This window comes from Tympanuchus pallidicinctus, unplaced genomic scaffold (assembly GCF_026119805.1).
Source record: "Tympanuchus pallidicinctus isolate F22 unplaced genomic scaffold, pur_lepc_1.0 scaffold32, whole genome shotgun sequence".
NCBI classification, from domain to species: domain Eukaryota; kingdom Metazoa; phylum Chordata; class Aves; order Galliformes; family Phasianidae; genus Tympanuchus; species Tympanuchus pallidicinctus.
The window spans coordinates 1,675,914-1,690,506 of NW_026294750.1; the positions used below are offsets into that span (position 1 = coordinate 1,675,914).

General features: G+C 49.8%; 1 protein-coding gene across 2 annotated transcripts; it reads left to right on the forward strand.

Annotated features, from left to right (window-relative positions):
- Positions 1-91: 91 nt before the first annotated feature.
- PTPN22 (protein tyrosine phosphatase non-receptor type 22) lies at positions 92-13,964 on the forward strand. Of its 2 annotated transcripts, none has more exons than XM_052698142.1 (21): positions 92-304; positions 3,782-3,890; positions 4,019-4,095; positions 4,732-4,827; positions 5,183-5,221; positions 5,548-5,619; positions 5,710-5,769; positions 6,218-6,360; positions 6,554-6,620; positions 6,909-6,986; positions 7,527-7,619; positions 8,668-8,747; positions 9,071-9,801; positions 10,234-10,317; positions 10,445-10,575; positions 10,659-10,686; positions 11,076-11,156; positions 11,419-11,525; positions 11,999-12,029; positions 12,790-12,867; positions 13,096-13,964. In XM_052698142.1, exons 1-21 carry the CDS (start codon positions 218-220, stop codon positions 13,158-13,160), a joined length of 2,337 nt encoding a protein of 778 aa, XP_052554102.1. In that variant the 5' UTR covers positions 92-217; the 3' UTR covers positions 13,161-13,964. The 2 variants fall into 2 exon arrangements, with proteins under 2 accessions (XP_052554102.1, XP_052554103.1); XM_052698143.1 differs by having other exon boundaries at positions 10,448-10,575; positions 13,096-13,963.
- The last annotated feature ends 629 nt before the right edge of the window (positions 13,965-14,593 follow it).

Here is a 14,593-nt window from a genome sequence, read left to right on the forward strand (position 1 = left end):
TGGTTCTACATGGAGGCACTAGGGCCCAGAGCTGTGTTTTGTTTTGTTGTTTGGCCACGGTATCTGTTACGCACTAATTTCCTTTAAGGCTGATGATGAAGTCAGTAAACCACAGCCTGCAGCGAGTGCTCTGCGCGCTGGTGCTTTCCGCTGTGACTTGCACTTGACATGTTCGCTCCTGCTCTCGGCAGGCCAGCCTCGCTCCATCTCTTCCAGCATGGACCAAAGGGAAATCCTGCTGCAGAACCTGGAAAGAGCCCAGAGCAAGAAGCTCAACCAAGAAGCATTTGCAGATGAGTTTTTGGTAAGTTTGCTTTACTGTACAGATCCGTGTTTGAATTTATTTAAAAGAGATCTGCTCGGTCACCACTCCACAGATGGGAGATGAAACTTTGCATGTGACAATAAGATTTTGAATGCATTTTAAAGCAAAAAGAGACGTGGGAGTTAACTAGAGTAAAAAGAATGTAAAGACAGAAGAGTAATCTAATGGTTTGCATTCAAAGTGAAACTGTTTGTTTTTTAAAATAATTTACCAAGTGCTTCCTGTTTTCTACTGAGCGAATTCTCTTGTCTGGATACAGTTTCAGTTTGCCCTGTTGCTGCAGTGAGGACACGCTGAGGAGAGTGATAGTGCCACTCACTGCCTCTTCTCTGCTGCAATAGGCTGCATCTGTGATGTCTGCTCCTGTTAGGAAGCTCTAGTTGCTACGTGAGACAGTTCTTTGCTTTTTTTGTCTCACTAGAAGCCCCTCAGTCACACCCCCTGCAGAACGGGCCATGAGCGTTCAGATAGGTGCTTTGGACCTGAGGTTGGCTGTGCCATGGATGTACGGCACCCTGGCCAAGGCAGGAGGGCTGTGCTGACTGCTTCTGCAGCCTCCAGCACTGTGCTGTGTTACATGGAAAGCTCAGGCATTCATCTGGAATGAATGCATGTGCCTTAATATCTGCTAGTGCTCCTGCCTCCTCCTGGAAGCAAATTTCTTGTTTCTTAAAGGCAAAACTAGCAGAAATTGCTGATGGCTCTTGTCTTCCCCAACGTTCTGCAGTATCTGGCTGGTGAAAATCTGTGCAGTATCCAGGTCTGCTAGCTCTCTGCCAGCCTTGTGGTTGTTTGGCTGGGAGGGGTGAGCCTCAGATGGCAGTGCACAGTCCTGTGCTGATGGCTGGTGATGGCTCCTGGTAGGTCGGTGGGAGAGTTTGGGCTGCTCCAAGCACTGCTCAGCTTCAGAAGACATAGGGAAGGGCTAAACTAGTGCATCTGTAAGGCCTGAGATGTCTCAGACAAATACCAGGACAAACACTGGCCCCTACTTCTCCCCCAAGGGCTGTGCCAGGCAGCAAGCCTGGGGGCTGCTCATCAAACCCGTGAGATCCAGCCCTGCTCTGATGCGCCAGTGAAATCTTCACTTCAAACACTTGGGAAAAGCTTAGTGCTCTACTTCCAGCTGTCTGGGCTGGAGGGAAGTGATTAATCTGAGCCTGCAGTAACAGTCGGTTGTTCCATGGAACAAAGCACTGTCACAGGCTGCTGGATTTTCCCCCTTGCTGGGCTGGGGCAGGGCTGCGAGGCAGCAGGGGTGGTGAGCCTGGTGTGTGTGGTTCCAGCAGCCCAGTGCAGACTCTGTTCTGACGGCAGCATGTAGGAGAGGTCAGGGCTGCATTTCCTCTGGGACTGGGGAGAAATCTTCCCTGAATGCCCTGAGCTGTTGGCCACTTTTGCAAGCACAGATAATTGGAATGAACTGTGTTCCAAACTTGGGATAAATGTTGGATCCGTGCTGCTGTCTCCCCTCTCTGTGTGAACAAGAGCATATTGTGGTCATATTGCTGGAAATGATAGAGCTTTTCTGTTTGAGTCTCTGTTTTCTGTGCATACAGTCCTACTGCTCCCACTTGCTTTCTCATATGTAGTCATTTTCCAGCAGTCCTAACTCAGTTCACGCAGGGACAGAAATAAAGCGATTTGGAACCATGAGGACCGGCCCAGTGCTGAGTGGCCGTATTCCTTGGTATCCAAACTGGGAAGAGGGGGCTATGCTGGAAGGATGGTTGGGGATGCTGGGGAAGGTTGCTTATTGAACCCCCAGATCAGTGCCTGAAGCTTTGGATTCCTACTGCCATTCCTGCCCATGTGCTGCCATTGGAGCACGTTGCCTCACAGAATCACAGAATGACCAGGGTTGGAAGGGACCTCAAGGATCACGAAGCTCCAACCCCCTGCCACACGCAGGGCCACCAACCTCCCCATTTCATACCAAGCCCAGGCTGCCCAGGGCCCCATCCAACTGGCCTTGAACACCTCCAGGAATGGACGGGGCATCACAGCCTCTCTGGGCAGCTGTTCCACCACCTCACCACTCTCATAGCAAAGAACTTCCCCCTGACATCCAACCTCAATCTTCCCTCCCACAACTTCAAACCATTTCCCCTTGTCCTGCTGTTATCTCCCCTTTCCAAGAGTTGATTCCCCTCCTGTTTGCAGGCTCCCTTTAGGTACTGCAGGCTGCAATGAGGTCACCCCACAGCCTTCTTTTCTCCATGCTGAACAAGCCCAGCTCCCTCAGCCTGTCCTTGTAGGGAGGTGCTGCAGCCCCCTGATCATCTTTGTGGCTCCTCTGGACCATCCGAGTGCTCCAGCACACACCAGCAGCACAGCACAGCCATCTCCTCCACCCATTTGATCACAGAGCTATTTTGGCTCGGTGACCCCGGGACCAGTATGTTTTTCCTGTGAGCAGTGAAGCTGAACCATTGTTTCCACTTCCTGCTATAACTCACGTGGGTGACTGTGAAGTGTGTGCAAGGCACGAGATGCTCCACCACCTCACAGCTCAGGTGTGTCAGCGGTCCTTTCCTGCTTCTCTTCAGCCCTTTTGCATCATTCTTTCACAAAGGCACAGAGTGCTGAGGATTTTCTTTTGTAAATCTGCTTCTGTGGACCCAGTGATGACGTTGGAGAGAAGTTCTCTGAAGGCATTGCTCTACGTGCTTGGAAGGGCCTTCAGTGTCAGACTGCAGAGATACCAGCTACAGAAATGGTCTTTTCTTTTAAATCGCAGCTATCCCTTGATGGCAAGAAAGAATACAGCAAGAATGGTGCTTTCAAAGCCAGTGGCAATGAACGGTGTGTGTTATTTACAGGCTGATATCAAGGAAATTAAATTCTACACTTAATAAGCGAAAATACGCTCGAACTCTCCAGGAGTGCATAAGCTTTGTACTGGCAGTGAAAGAGATCAGAGATTCACATCTCTCAGAGCCACTCCTAGGAATCCTTCTCCTCCTTTCTCTCTCATCACTGTATACAACTGCTTCACTCTGATTTCTTGTGCCCCTTTAATTGCTTGTGCATTGCTGTTTGCAACGGCAAATAAGAGCATTTTTACCAAAGTGAGAAGAGCCGATTACTTCATCTGTCTTTTCTGATGTTTGTTGGAGGAAGTTTCATACTGTTACTCCTCTCAATGCTTTCTATACTACACTCACTTGTGAGGGTGATGCTTTATGTGCTGTATGAATGCATCCCCTCCCTTCAGAAGCCCACATGCCCCCACCTCCCATGGCCTCATACACATTTTCCACTCTGGGTCTCTTAGGTGGCGTCTGCTTCTATTCTTGGTCTGAGTACTTTGAGAAAAGCCTCTCTGAAAAGAACTAATAGTGTAAACTTTGCTTTGTGGTGGTGAGCCCGACCCCCAGAGACCTTCACACGTGCTATCTAGTAGTGCTGTACATTTGCACATTTGCTGTAACTTCTTCCATTCTTTTACCGCAGAAGCTGAAAAGGCAGTCAACAAAATATAGGTCGGATAAGATCTACCCTACAGCCACAGCTGAGTGCCCAGAGAACATCAAGAAGAACAGATACAAAGACATCTTGCCCTGTAGGTTGGAAATTGCAAGTGTTACTGTTCAGCTTTCCCTTCTATGCTGTGCGAGAGCCGGAGGAGCTCAGTGCCACAGGAGACATACATTAACACTGCTGCTACTTCTCCTGCTTTTGTGCCTGCAGATGACCACAGCAGAGTGGAGCTATCCCTAATCACATCAGATACAGATTCTCATTACATCAATGCCAACTTCATCAAGGTATTGCTTCTTTCACAGTGCTCTACAGTGTAAACGTGTTTGCAGGCTGCTGGAGCTCCCCGGCCACCCCACGCCATGAGGAGCAGGTCCTGTAGCTGTGGCTACAAGCAGACGATGCGGTCGGTAGCTGCCATGCTGTGCAATGAGGCCAAAAGATGTAGAGGTTCTGCACGGTGAGACCTTCAGGAGCAGCACAGAGGCACCAGGCCCAGCACCACACACCTTCTGGGTTAGAAGCTTGCGGCTTGCAGCCCCCGCTTCCTGCCAGGCTGGGGGACAGCACAAAACTGCCTGTGGCCAGGCTGCCCTGCCCAAAACCAGGGTGCTGATGGCCGGAAGCTGAGCAGCTCTGCTCAGCTCTGCAGTGAGCAGCAGGAAAGTCACTGCAGGCTCCTCTGGCAGCTCTGGGTGCTAGGACAGATGTTGCTTCCAGCCCAGCCTCCTGGCTCTGGCTCTGCCTTTGGGACATCTTCACAGCTTGGCTTCTCATTGCTTCATTTAATTTAGGCGCCTAGAATGTAATGTATAGAAGCCCCCCTTTTTGACCTCATAGGGTAGAAGTAGGATTTGGAAAGAGATGATTTTTATTTCTGTTGGTGAGCTGTGCAAATGTATCTTCATGTCCGATTTAAACAGGGAGTCTATGGGCCGAGAGCATACATTGCAACCCAGGGTCCTCTCCCCACCACTGTCACTGACTTTTGGAGGATGATTTGGGAGTATGAAGTCCTGGTAAGATGCGGATTCATGTTTGTTTGTTTTATTGTATTAAAAGTTGTCTTTAAAAGCAACTAGAACTCCTTTGTGACTGAAGAGACGGTGGTAGCACCAGGGCAGCACTCAGGTGTTCTGCGTGACTCGTGTCCTTCCTGTGAGCTGGGATGTTGCTGCTCCTGCTGCCCTCTTGCTGCATCCAGCTCTGTGCTGGGAAGGTCTGGAGCTGTGGGTGGTGTCCTGAGTTTGCTTTGCTTGACACTGGGGGTGGCAGTCCAAATACCTCCTTTGTGGCTAATGAGCAGCCCCAGACAGCGGGACTGATTTCTCTGCCTGGATAAAAAAACTCTTCTAACAAACCTTCTTTCTGCAGATCGTGGTCATGGCCTGCATGGAGTTTGAAATGGGAAAGGTGAGTAACATACTGAGTTGGTTGTGTTGCAGCAGGGCCAGAACAAGGTTTATATTAAATCTCACTGGGGACAGCAAGTTTCCATTTGATACAAATGGTTCCTTGAGTCTCCTGTGGCAAATCCTCAAACCATCTCCAGTAACGTAACCAGCCTCGCTGGCAGGGAAACAAGCCTAGCTCCTGCCTGAGGATTCCAGCGATGGGGCGGGAAGAGGTTGGTCAGCAGCAACAGCAACAGCACAGCCTGCTGCACCTGCTGGGCAAAGAGATGAGAGGTGCTTCGTGTGGGCAGCAATGAATAACCAGACGTTTGCTTCTTGCAACAGAAAAAATGTGAGCGGTACTGGGCAGAGGTGGGCGACCCCTCCCTGCAGTGCGGCCCCTTTTCCGTTACCTGTGTGAGTAAAGCACCTTCACACCACACACAGCACCTGCACTGCAAACTGCTGCCATCTGCAGAAAATGTGACTCTAATTATTGTTCTGCAGGAAGCTGAAGAGAAGAAAAATGAATACGTGATCAGGACTTTAAAAGTGACCCTGAGCGAAGTAAGTAGGAAAGTCAAGGCAGAAAAAGCATCTTGGGTGGCTTAATTATAGAAATAATATTAAAATAAATTGCACTTTGCAGAAAGTTCTGTGCTCCTGGGCGTGGGGGTTTAGATTCAGCAGTAGCTGAAGGAATTATGAGACTGGAGGAATTATGAGACTGAAGGAATTATGAGACTAAAAAAACAATTAATTCAAACTTTGATGTCTGAAACTGTTTGACAGTTGTAACAAATTGGATCATGGGTAAGCCAGGCTAAAAGGCAGTATGGAGAACCCCATAGGTGGCAAGGTGTCCCTTGGAGCAAGAGCAGCTACAAATTGCACTTGCAGCTTGCAGCCTCTGCTCGTCAATAGAGCACAGAATTAGAGGTGGCTCAGCACACCAGCTCGCCTCACTGTGCTGATGGCCACTCGGTGTCCTGCCAGCTGTTCTCTCCCCCCGCAGGCAGCGCGCACCATCCACCAATTCCACTACCAGAACTGGCCTGACCACGACATTCCCTCTTCCATTGACCCCATTCTGGAGCTCATTGGCGAGGTTCGCTGCTACCAGCCACATGACAGCATCCCCATCTGCATCCACTGCAGGTGAGTGTGCGCAGGGCAGGCTGTGCCCCGTGCCTGCCTGGCTTCCCCACAGGGATGGGTGGTGCAGTCTGTGGGCTGTGCTGTCTGTGGCATGGGATGCAAGGCTGCCAGCTTTTCTCAATACCCTTGTTGGAGAATATAGCCTGCCCAACTCTGATCTCTGCGAGCAACCCTTCTGTGACTCTCGTTGCAGTGCTGGCTGTGGGAGAACAGGAGTTGTTTGTGCCATTGACTACACCTGGAAGCTGCTGAAGGATGGGGTAGGTGTCATCCCCCCCCACGTGTACTCACCACCCGTGTGCTGCTCGTTGTTGCTGCACTCCCTTCCCTCTGCAGCCTGGTGCAAACAGCAGCACTGCGGTGCAGCTGTGCAGGCGGGTTGGAGACCTTCCTGCTACCGCTGCTCTTGGCTTGGACTTCAGCTTGCAGGGCTTGGCTTGGCACTGGCCTGCAATCTTCAATACAAGTTTACTACTATTTGTCTCTCCACACTTCAGTATCAGACCTGCTCTCATTTTCAAGTCTAAATAATTTCTCTTTCTTGCAAGATTGTTCCAGTGAACTTCAGTATATTCAGTCTGATCCAGGAGATGCGCACACAAAGGCCTTCAATAGTGCAGACCAAGGTACGCCCAGGAAGTTCTGTCCACTAGTATACACACAGAACTGAAACCTCAACACCACCCAGGAGGACTCACAGCAAGGAAGCACAGAAAGCCTGTAGGGCTGGGAGGGGGTGTGCAGTTGTTCTGCAAGGTCCATTTTCTGAGCGGAAGAATGATTTTGCAGAAATGAATTTCTGACCACTTCTCTGTAGACAGCTGGGATAGTTTGGTGCTTGCAGAGACATTTTTTGAATGCTTATGCTATGAAACAAGTGACCATCCGGGAAACAAAGTGGAAACTCTTCTCAAGTGAGGCCGATTGAAGAGGAAGCTCGGTGCAGAACAGCGCTGGGCGCAGCTAACAAAAAAAAAACAACAAATGCTTTGGTCTCAACCCTGTGGAAACTGCAGCTTCTTCTTCTTCTGAGAACTTGTCCTGCCACCAGACCACAAAGTGGCAGCTTCTCACAGGGGCTGATGTTTGATTTGGGTGATAGGTGACCACTGGTGACACGTACTGCAGGTGCTGGCTTTCACATCTCTTTCATTTGTTGAATGCAGGAGCAGTACAAGCTGGTTTACAATGCTGTCATTGAGCTCTTCAAAAGGCAGATTGAAGCACTGGATGCCCAGGAAGATTCTGCTTCTCTACAGGTAAAAGTCACCATGATAAATGCTCAGCCTCTTGCAGCCTGAGGCACACCAGGTTTAATCTTGATTCCTACTGTAGAATGTGTAAGATAAATAAGCCACATTTTGCCCTGTTTATTCATAATTACATTGTAGCAGAAGCCTCCAACCTATCGAAGCACTTATGCGGCCCCTGTTTCTTTACCTGCCATTTCATCTTGTGAAGAGCCATGCCAAAGTATTTCAAATCTCATGCACCTCTGAGGGAGAACATGCTCCTGGTATGGAGTTCTGTAAACAGGAACAGCCCAAACACCAACAGCTTCTCCTAATTCTCTGTCTGGTAATGCAGCACAAGCATTACCTTGATGCTGTAGCTGTTTGCAGTCTTGTAGAAATGAAGAAGTTAAGAATTGCCACTCTTAAGTAAAACTGGAAAGTTAGCTTATATTGCCAAAGGTGCTGTCTAAAGCATGTGGATCAGGATCTCACGATGGGATTCACATCTCAATTTTCCCATAGTATTCACCAGAGCTGAGTGGGAGAATTGCTGGAAAGCGCCTTCTGCGTGTGTAGCGATGGTCAGTAAGCAAAGGAGATGCAGGGCTAGATTGACACAAAATGCAGAGAATGGTGCAAGCCTGGATGTGGCCTTGGAGATGTTGGCCAAAGCTCCCGCCTGCCTGAAGCTCAGTGCCCTCTGAAAGCCCCTCACGGAGCACGGGTGACAGTCACATGCCAAAGCATCACAGATGAAATCAGCACCTGCACAGCATGGCTGAATGGCGCTGAGGGTCTTAAGCAGAGCTCAGGCAATTCTGCAGGTGTTTGACACAGCTGGATCATTGTCTGGCCCTTGGCACTCTCATCTCAGAAAGGTGCGGACAGGAAGAGCTGTTCAGGATGATCTGCCCTCAATATTCAGTGCCAAATTGGTGTTTTCGTTCTGGTGTTTGTCATTCCCAAACTCCATTTAATCATTAAAAGTAGTTGGCAGAAATTCTGTCTCCTGAAATTGCATTTTTGTGCTCTTTGTATTCTTTTTCTTCATTCTCTTGCTTTCTTTCATCAGGTTCTAACAAGGCATCCTGAACCCAAGCCACTGCTGAGCCCTGTGGAAGATATTTATTCTCTGAGTAGTTTGCTAACCTGGTAAGGTCACCACCCAAGTGTCCATCGTATTTTCTATTACCCCTATTATTTCAGGAAGATGCACTTCTCATGTGTATATTGTGGAATCATAGAATCATCAAGATTGGAATACACCACTAAGATTGCATACAGGGTCCTCCTGTGTTCATCATTTAATGGTGGCCAAACAGGGCTTCCCTGTCACTCCATGCTGAACCAGGCGGGCTCTGTGCTCCCAGAGGACAGATCTGCCCTTACAAGCAATGCTCCGGGGCCTTGTTAATAGGCTAAAGGTTCCTGAGTGCTCGACACCTCTGACATCATGCTGCCATGCTTTGTTGCAGCTCGGGACGAGAGGACCACGATGAGCACCAACACCTTCCTCCACTGGTACAAAACGAAGCGCCACTGACATCCCTGTCTGCCACGGCAGCACGGGGCAGCTCTGGGGACACAGGCCCTTCCATCAGACCAGCGGTCTCTGTCGGCACTCTGAATGTTAGCGGCACCAGACACGCAGCTGCTGTCAAGATGTGGGGTGCAGGAGAAGCCCTGCAGAAGCATCGTAGTTTGCAGTTCAGCAGCAGGTCCTCTGAGCAGCTGCTGCTGGACCTGGAGCTGCAGGGAACAGGCAGGAAAGGGGCCCATGGCAAAGTACCTCTGGCACGGACCACATCGATACCTTTTGTGCTGGCACAGCAAAGAGAAGTCTGGGCTTGTGATGGAGGGAATGCAAAACCCACTTCGAATTCTCAGTCACCAAATGCCTGTTGTTCAGGCTTCCAGGTGAAGGAGCAGGATGTACTTTCCTTTTCCCCTGCTGAGCTGAACCACTCAAGCCAAATAGCAGACGGTCCCCCTGGCCACAAGAACTGCAGACAGTGTCCTTACCCTTACTGTTGTTCAGCAGAAGACCCCTACTTCTCTTCACTCTCCCCAGAAGAGCTGCCATCCCCAGAGCCACCTGTTGGGCAGGATGCACTGGGCCCTCCTTGCACAGTGCCCACCGCCCCACTGCTCTGGCCTGCATCCCACCACGCTGCCCAGCCAAGCACTGGGAGGACATCCTCACTGAGTAAGTGCTGTGGGTGATGAGAGCAGTCCTTCAGCATCTGGCAGTGCCTGGGGAGGGCCTCACGAGGTTTCATCCCACCTTACTTCAGGATTTGGTGCACAAGTCTTCTCACTATTCAAATGCCAGAGGCGCTGGGGAACTTAAAGGAGCTGCAGTGCAATCAAGCAGCAGTGGTGCTGCGCACTGAGGGACTGTGAGTGAGGAGGCATGCAGTAACACCCTGTGCCATAGAGCTCTTTGTCAGAGCTGCTGGGAGGGCACCTGGGGCACACATCCAGCAGCAGGTGAGAGGAGCTGAGTACTATTTGGATTTTAGGTACAGCTCAGAGAGGTTTATGATGATCTCTGGTGGTCAGCTGGGTGGAGCAGCCTCTGCACAGGTCTGCAGTTCTGTGGTGCCATGCAGTAACCTGCCCACATTTCCTCCATTAGACATCCCGCCCCAGACAGATGATGATGATCCTCCACCCCTGCCAGAGCGAACTCCTGAGTCCTTTATTGTGGCCAGTGAATCAGGTAAGTGCATTTAGCAGTGCAGGGACTGACATCTGCTCTGAGGGCACTTCTCAGCTTCTGGGGGATCAGAGCAGTGCCTTTGCTCCGTCTGCCTGGGATAAGAAATGTCACCTTGTTTTGTCTCCAGCAGAACTTCCCCCGGCCACCTCAGATTTTCAGTTTCCACCCAGACACGAAAATACTGGAACCTCTTTGGAGCAGAATAGTGTGTCTCCCTCAGTGACGTTTAATGACTCAATGAGACTGAGACCAAGTAAGGTAAATAAGCGCAGTTTTATCTCTTCTCCAGCACCGTCACTGTGTCAATTTCCTTATATGCTATCCTTGTTTTTCATTTCCAGAGTTTAAAGCTTCGGAGCCCACACTCAGGTACAAGTTTTATGCTGGGGTAACAATCATTGGGTACGAGGTCTATTTTTAATAGAACCTGCTTCAAATTATGCCAGATTTAGTAAATGTCACGAGGAACAATGCTCTGTCCAACAGAAATTTTCTGCAATAAAACAGATCTAAACAGTTCTGCAGCCAGATGAACTCGTAGTTTTGAATTTCCTCATCAGCCCCTGCATCACGGGCTGTATTTCATGATGACGTCCCTTGCAGCCTCCTCAGGCTAAGGGTCGTCACGTCCTCTTACTGCATGTTTTGTGTTTCCTTTGACACAATGGAGATACACAGGATAGAGTTCTGCAGTCGCAGTGAACAGATACATGCATTTTCAAAGCAGGTACACAACCCTCCTGCCTTTGCTTTCTCAGAGACAAACCGGGATCGCTCCAGCTCTCCTCCTCCACTTCCTGAAAGAACCCCAGAGTCGTTTGTTCTCGCTGATGGAGAAAGTAAGTGATGATTTATTTTCACAGCATTTTACTGAGATTCATACTTGCATCTCACCCTGTAATAACAGTGGCCCATTTGTTCCAAATATTACCAACGGACTGAACTATAGGAGAGGTAAGCAGATACAAAGGAAGCAATTCCCTGTTGGGAATTTCTGCAGCTGCTGCATTAGAGAAATCAAAAAGCAGCAACAAAGCACTGAGAAAAGAAGGGAGAGGATTCATGAATGACCACAGAAAGTGTTCTGCTGTGTGTTCCCAGGTCTGCAGCTTCCTGGAAGAAGTTCTACAGCTAGTTCTTGGGACTTGAGCAATGGAGCTTCTGAAACGTCATCAAAAGAGCCTGTGAAATGTTTCAGGAGAAGCAAGGTAAACAAAGAAACAAACCAGAAGCACCTGCACAAAAGCTACAGGTGAAGGAGATGGTGAGAAGAGGCTTTTCTAGCAGCAGCTACTGTTGCTTTCCGATGCCTAATCTAAAAACAGCATGCTTTGAGAGCACTCCTCAGTTTAAAGCAAGGAAACAAGTCTAATAATAATGCTGTGCTGTGGAATTGTAGACACAACCTGTGTCCAAAAGGAACAGAGCCACACATTCACGGCTGTGAATGGCTCTGTCTCAGCATTCATAAGCACCAGTTCTTCTGGAAAAAAATTGCTTGAGTAGAGTCTCAATTCCCATGTAGGACGGGTTCTGTTCATCACCATGGCTCCAGTTAATTATCCTCATAAGAAATTGTACTTTGGGATGTTATGGTTGAGCAGCAAAGCATTTGAGGAAAACAGTAAACTTGCTACTTTTTTTTGTTTTTAACAAAGCTTTTTTTTTTTTCTTTTTGTAGAGTTTGAAAATATTCAAAAACGTGAGAAAAAGTAAGTCATTCAGAATAACCTCAATGATTTTATCATTCCATCAAATGCTCTCAACGTGGCAGAGAGCGGGACTGTGGGGAATGCGATTGACCTGAGCCCCATTCTGGATTCTGCCTCACCTATCTGGAGCATAAATGAGGATTTTCTCATGAAGTTCCCTTTGATCTAAACTTAAAAAGTTTATCTTGAAAACAGGACTGCTAAAAACTGTTCAAAACACTGCTGAGCAAACGTTTTTCCAACAGACTGCACTGCAGTAGTGCATTCACTCCCTACTATGAGCAAATAATTCAACCCTTTACAAGGGGAGATAACAGCAGGACAAGGGAGAATGGTTTGAAGTTGAGGGAGGGAAGATTGCAGTTGGATGTCAGGGGGAAGTTCTTTACTATGAGAGCAGTGAGGTGCTGGAACAGCTGCCCAGAGAGGCTGTGATGCCCCATCCATCCCTGGAGGTGTTCAAGGCCAGTTGGATGCGGCTCTGAGCAATGTGGAGGTTGGCAGCCCTGCTTATGGCAGCAGGGTTGGAGCTTCGTGATCCTTGAGGTCCCTTCCAACCCAACCATTCTGTGATTCTATAACTCCTCAGAATAATGTCTTAAAAAATGTGCAGCATTTGAGCAGCGGTAACGCAGAGAGTGCTTTGTGCGGACTGCAGCTGTATGTGTGGCAGTGTGCTCTCCTGCAGGGCTGTGAAAACCCAGTTCATCAGGGGGTTACGATGGTCACTAACTGTGTCAGTACAATTTTGTGTTTCCAGGCGTCTGTACTGCATCTTCACTGACAAAACCATCAGAATCTGCACCTTCAAATCATCTGAGCTCTTTCTTTAATTTCGGTATGTATTCATGTCGTAGCGGGAGGATTTGTTGCTAACTACAACGTCAGACTGTATTTGTAGTTTTTGCACCAGCTGAATGCAGGCTGTTGCTTCAAGTAAACGACATCTTAAATTCTGGGAGAATTTAAATTACAGGTGTTTTGAAAAACCCCATTACTTCAGGAAATTACATGGTCCGTATCTGTAAGATGCTACATTTGTTGCATTTTATTTTATTTTTCCTAGGCTTTGCGAGTCGATTTTCAAAACCGAAAGGATCAAGAAACCCACCACCAGCATGGAACATTTAGGTAAACCTCGTAGATTTGGTGTCACAGAGGTGTGAATACCTTCTGATACGCCACGAGTGCTCACTTCAGGAAGGTTTCCATCAACGTGAACACACAAAACGTGTCGCATGATATCTGCAGATGAGGCACTACTCGCACGTTCTTCAGCTGAAGATCTGAAGTACCGGCAGCTGAGCGCTTTCAGTTAAATCACAACGGGGTGGACATCAAACCCAGGAACGGATATTTCATCCTAACGAGTCATCAATTTTTGTTGCGTTTTGGGATGTTTACTTCAGAACGGTAGATTTGAGCTTTCTGAAAGAAAACACTGAACTGTGAGTGATTCCAGTGAGCGCTGCTGAATGGTACAGAGGTGCAAGGAGGGACCGAACCACCACAAGGAGCTGAGACCTGCAGACGCCGTGTCACTGTTTCCTTCTGTGTTTCCATCACTTGAACTGAAAGGGAATTAGTATCTCAAACTGTATTTTTCCCCTCACATTTAATGTTCTTTTTTCTCATCTGAATCAGATTATTTTTCCTGTTTTTCGGTTAACAAAGATACTGCAGGACTGTGGAACCTGTAGCCCTCACTATACGGAAACCCACACAGCAATCCCAGCGCCCACAACTGACACCCGTTTGTATTTAATATTTTTACGACGCGGGAAACTCTGAAAGCCATATCCAAATTCGGGAATGGCTTATTTAATCTAGGAAGTATTTTATGATGTGTGACAAATGCTGTGTAAATAAATAAAGTTTATTTATGGGCCGGGAATTCACCCGCGCACGCAACACCGCAAGAGCGCCTCTGAGGGACCGCCGCCTTCCCGCCCTCCGCGCGCCGCCTGCTGCACCCACTAACGCAGCGGCGGGCATGTGACCCCGTCACGTGACGCACGGCCGCCCCGCCACCACCTACTACCGTCGTGCCGGCGCCCACGCATGCGCCCACGGGCGGACTACACTTCCCGGCGCTCCGCCGCAAACTACAACTCCCAAGGGGCGCCGCGCGACGCCTGCGCAGTGCCGGCTGGCGCTCGGGCCATTTAAATGTGTGTGAGGGAGACTGTGAAATGGCTGCGCAGGTCGCTGCGGTGCGCGCCGTATCCCGGGCCCCGGAGGAGCCGCCCCCGCTGCCCTCGGGGGAGCGGCCCGGCCGGCCTCGGGGCGGCGGGCGGCGGCGGCGGGCCGCTCCCGGCGAGGCGGCCGGCGGCAAGCGGGCCCGGCTGAGCCAGCCGCTGCTGGCGGGGCCCGGCCCGGCGGAGCCGCTGCCCCCGGCCGCCCTGCCCGCCGCCGCCGGGCTCTTCGCCTTCTCCCCGCTCAGCCTGCCGCCGCCGCCCGCCGCGCTCGAGGAGCGCCGTCACCACCACCACCGGCATCGCCCCGAGCCCGGCCCCGCCGCCGTGCAGCCGCAGAAGGCGAGGCGGGGCAGCCCCGCGGACGGG

Coding starts and splice junctions, on each gene's coding strand:
- PTPN22 (XM_052698142.1), top strand. CDS start 218: ATGGACCAAAGGGAAATCCTGCTGCAGAACCTGGAAAGAGCCCAGAGC. Junction 5,620..5,709: donor GCCCCTTTTCCGTTACCTGT/GTGAGTAAAGCA, acceptor ATTGTTCTGCAG/GAAGCTGAAGAGAAGAAAAA. Junction 11,157..11,418: donor TGTTCTCGCTGATGGAGAAA/GTAAGTGATGAT, acceptor GTGTGTTCCCAG/GTCTGCAGCTTCCTGGAAGA.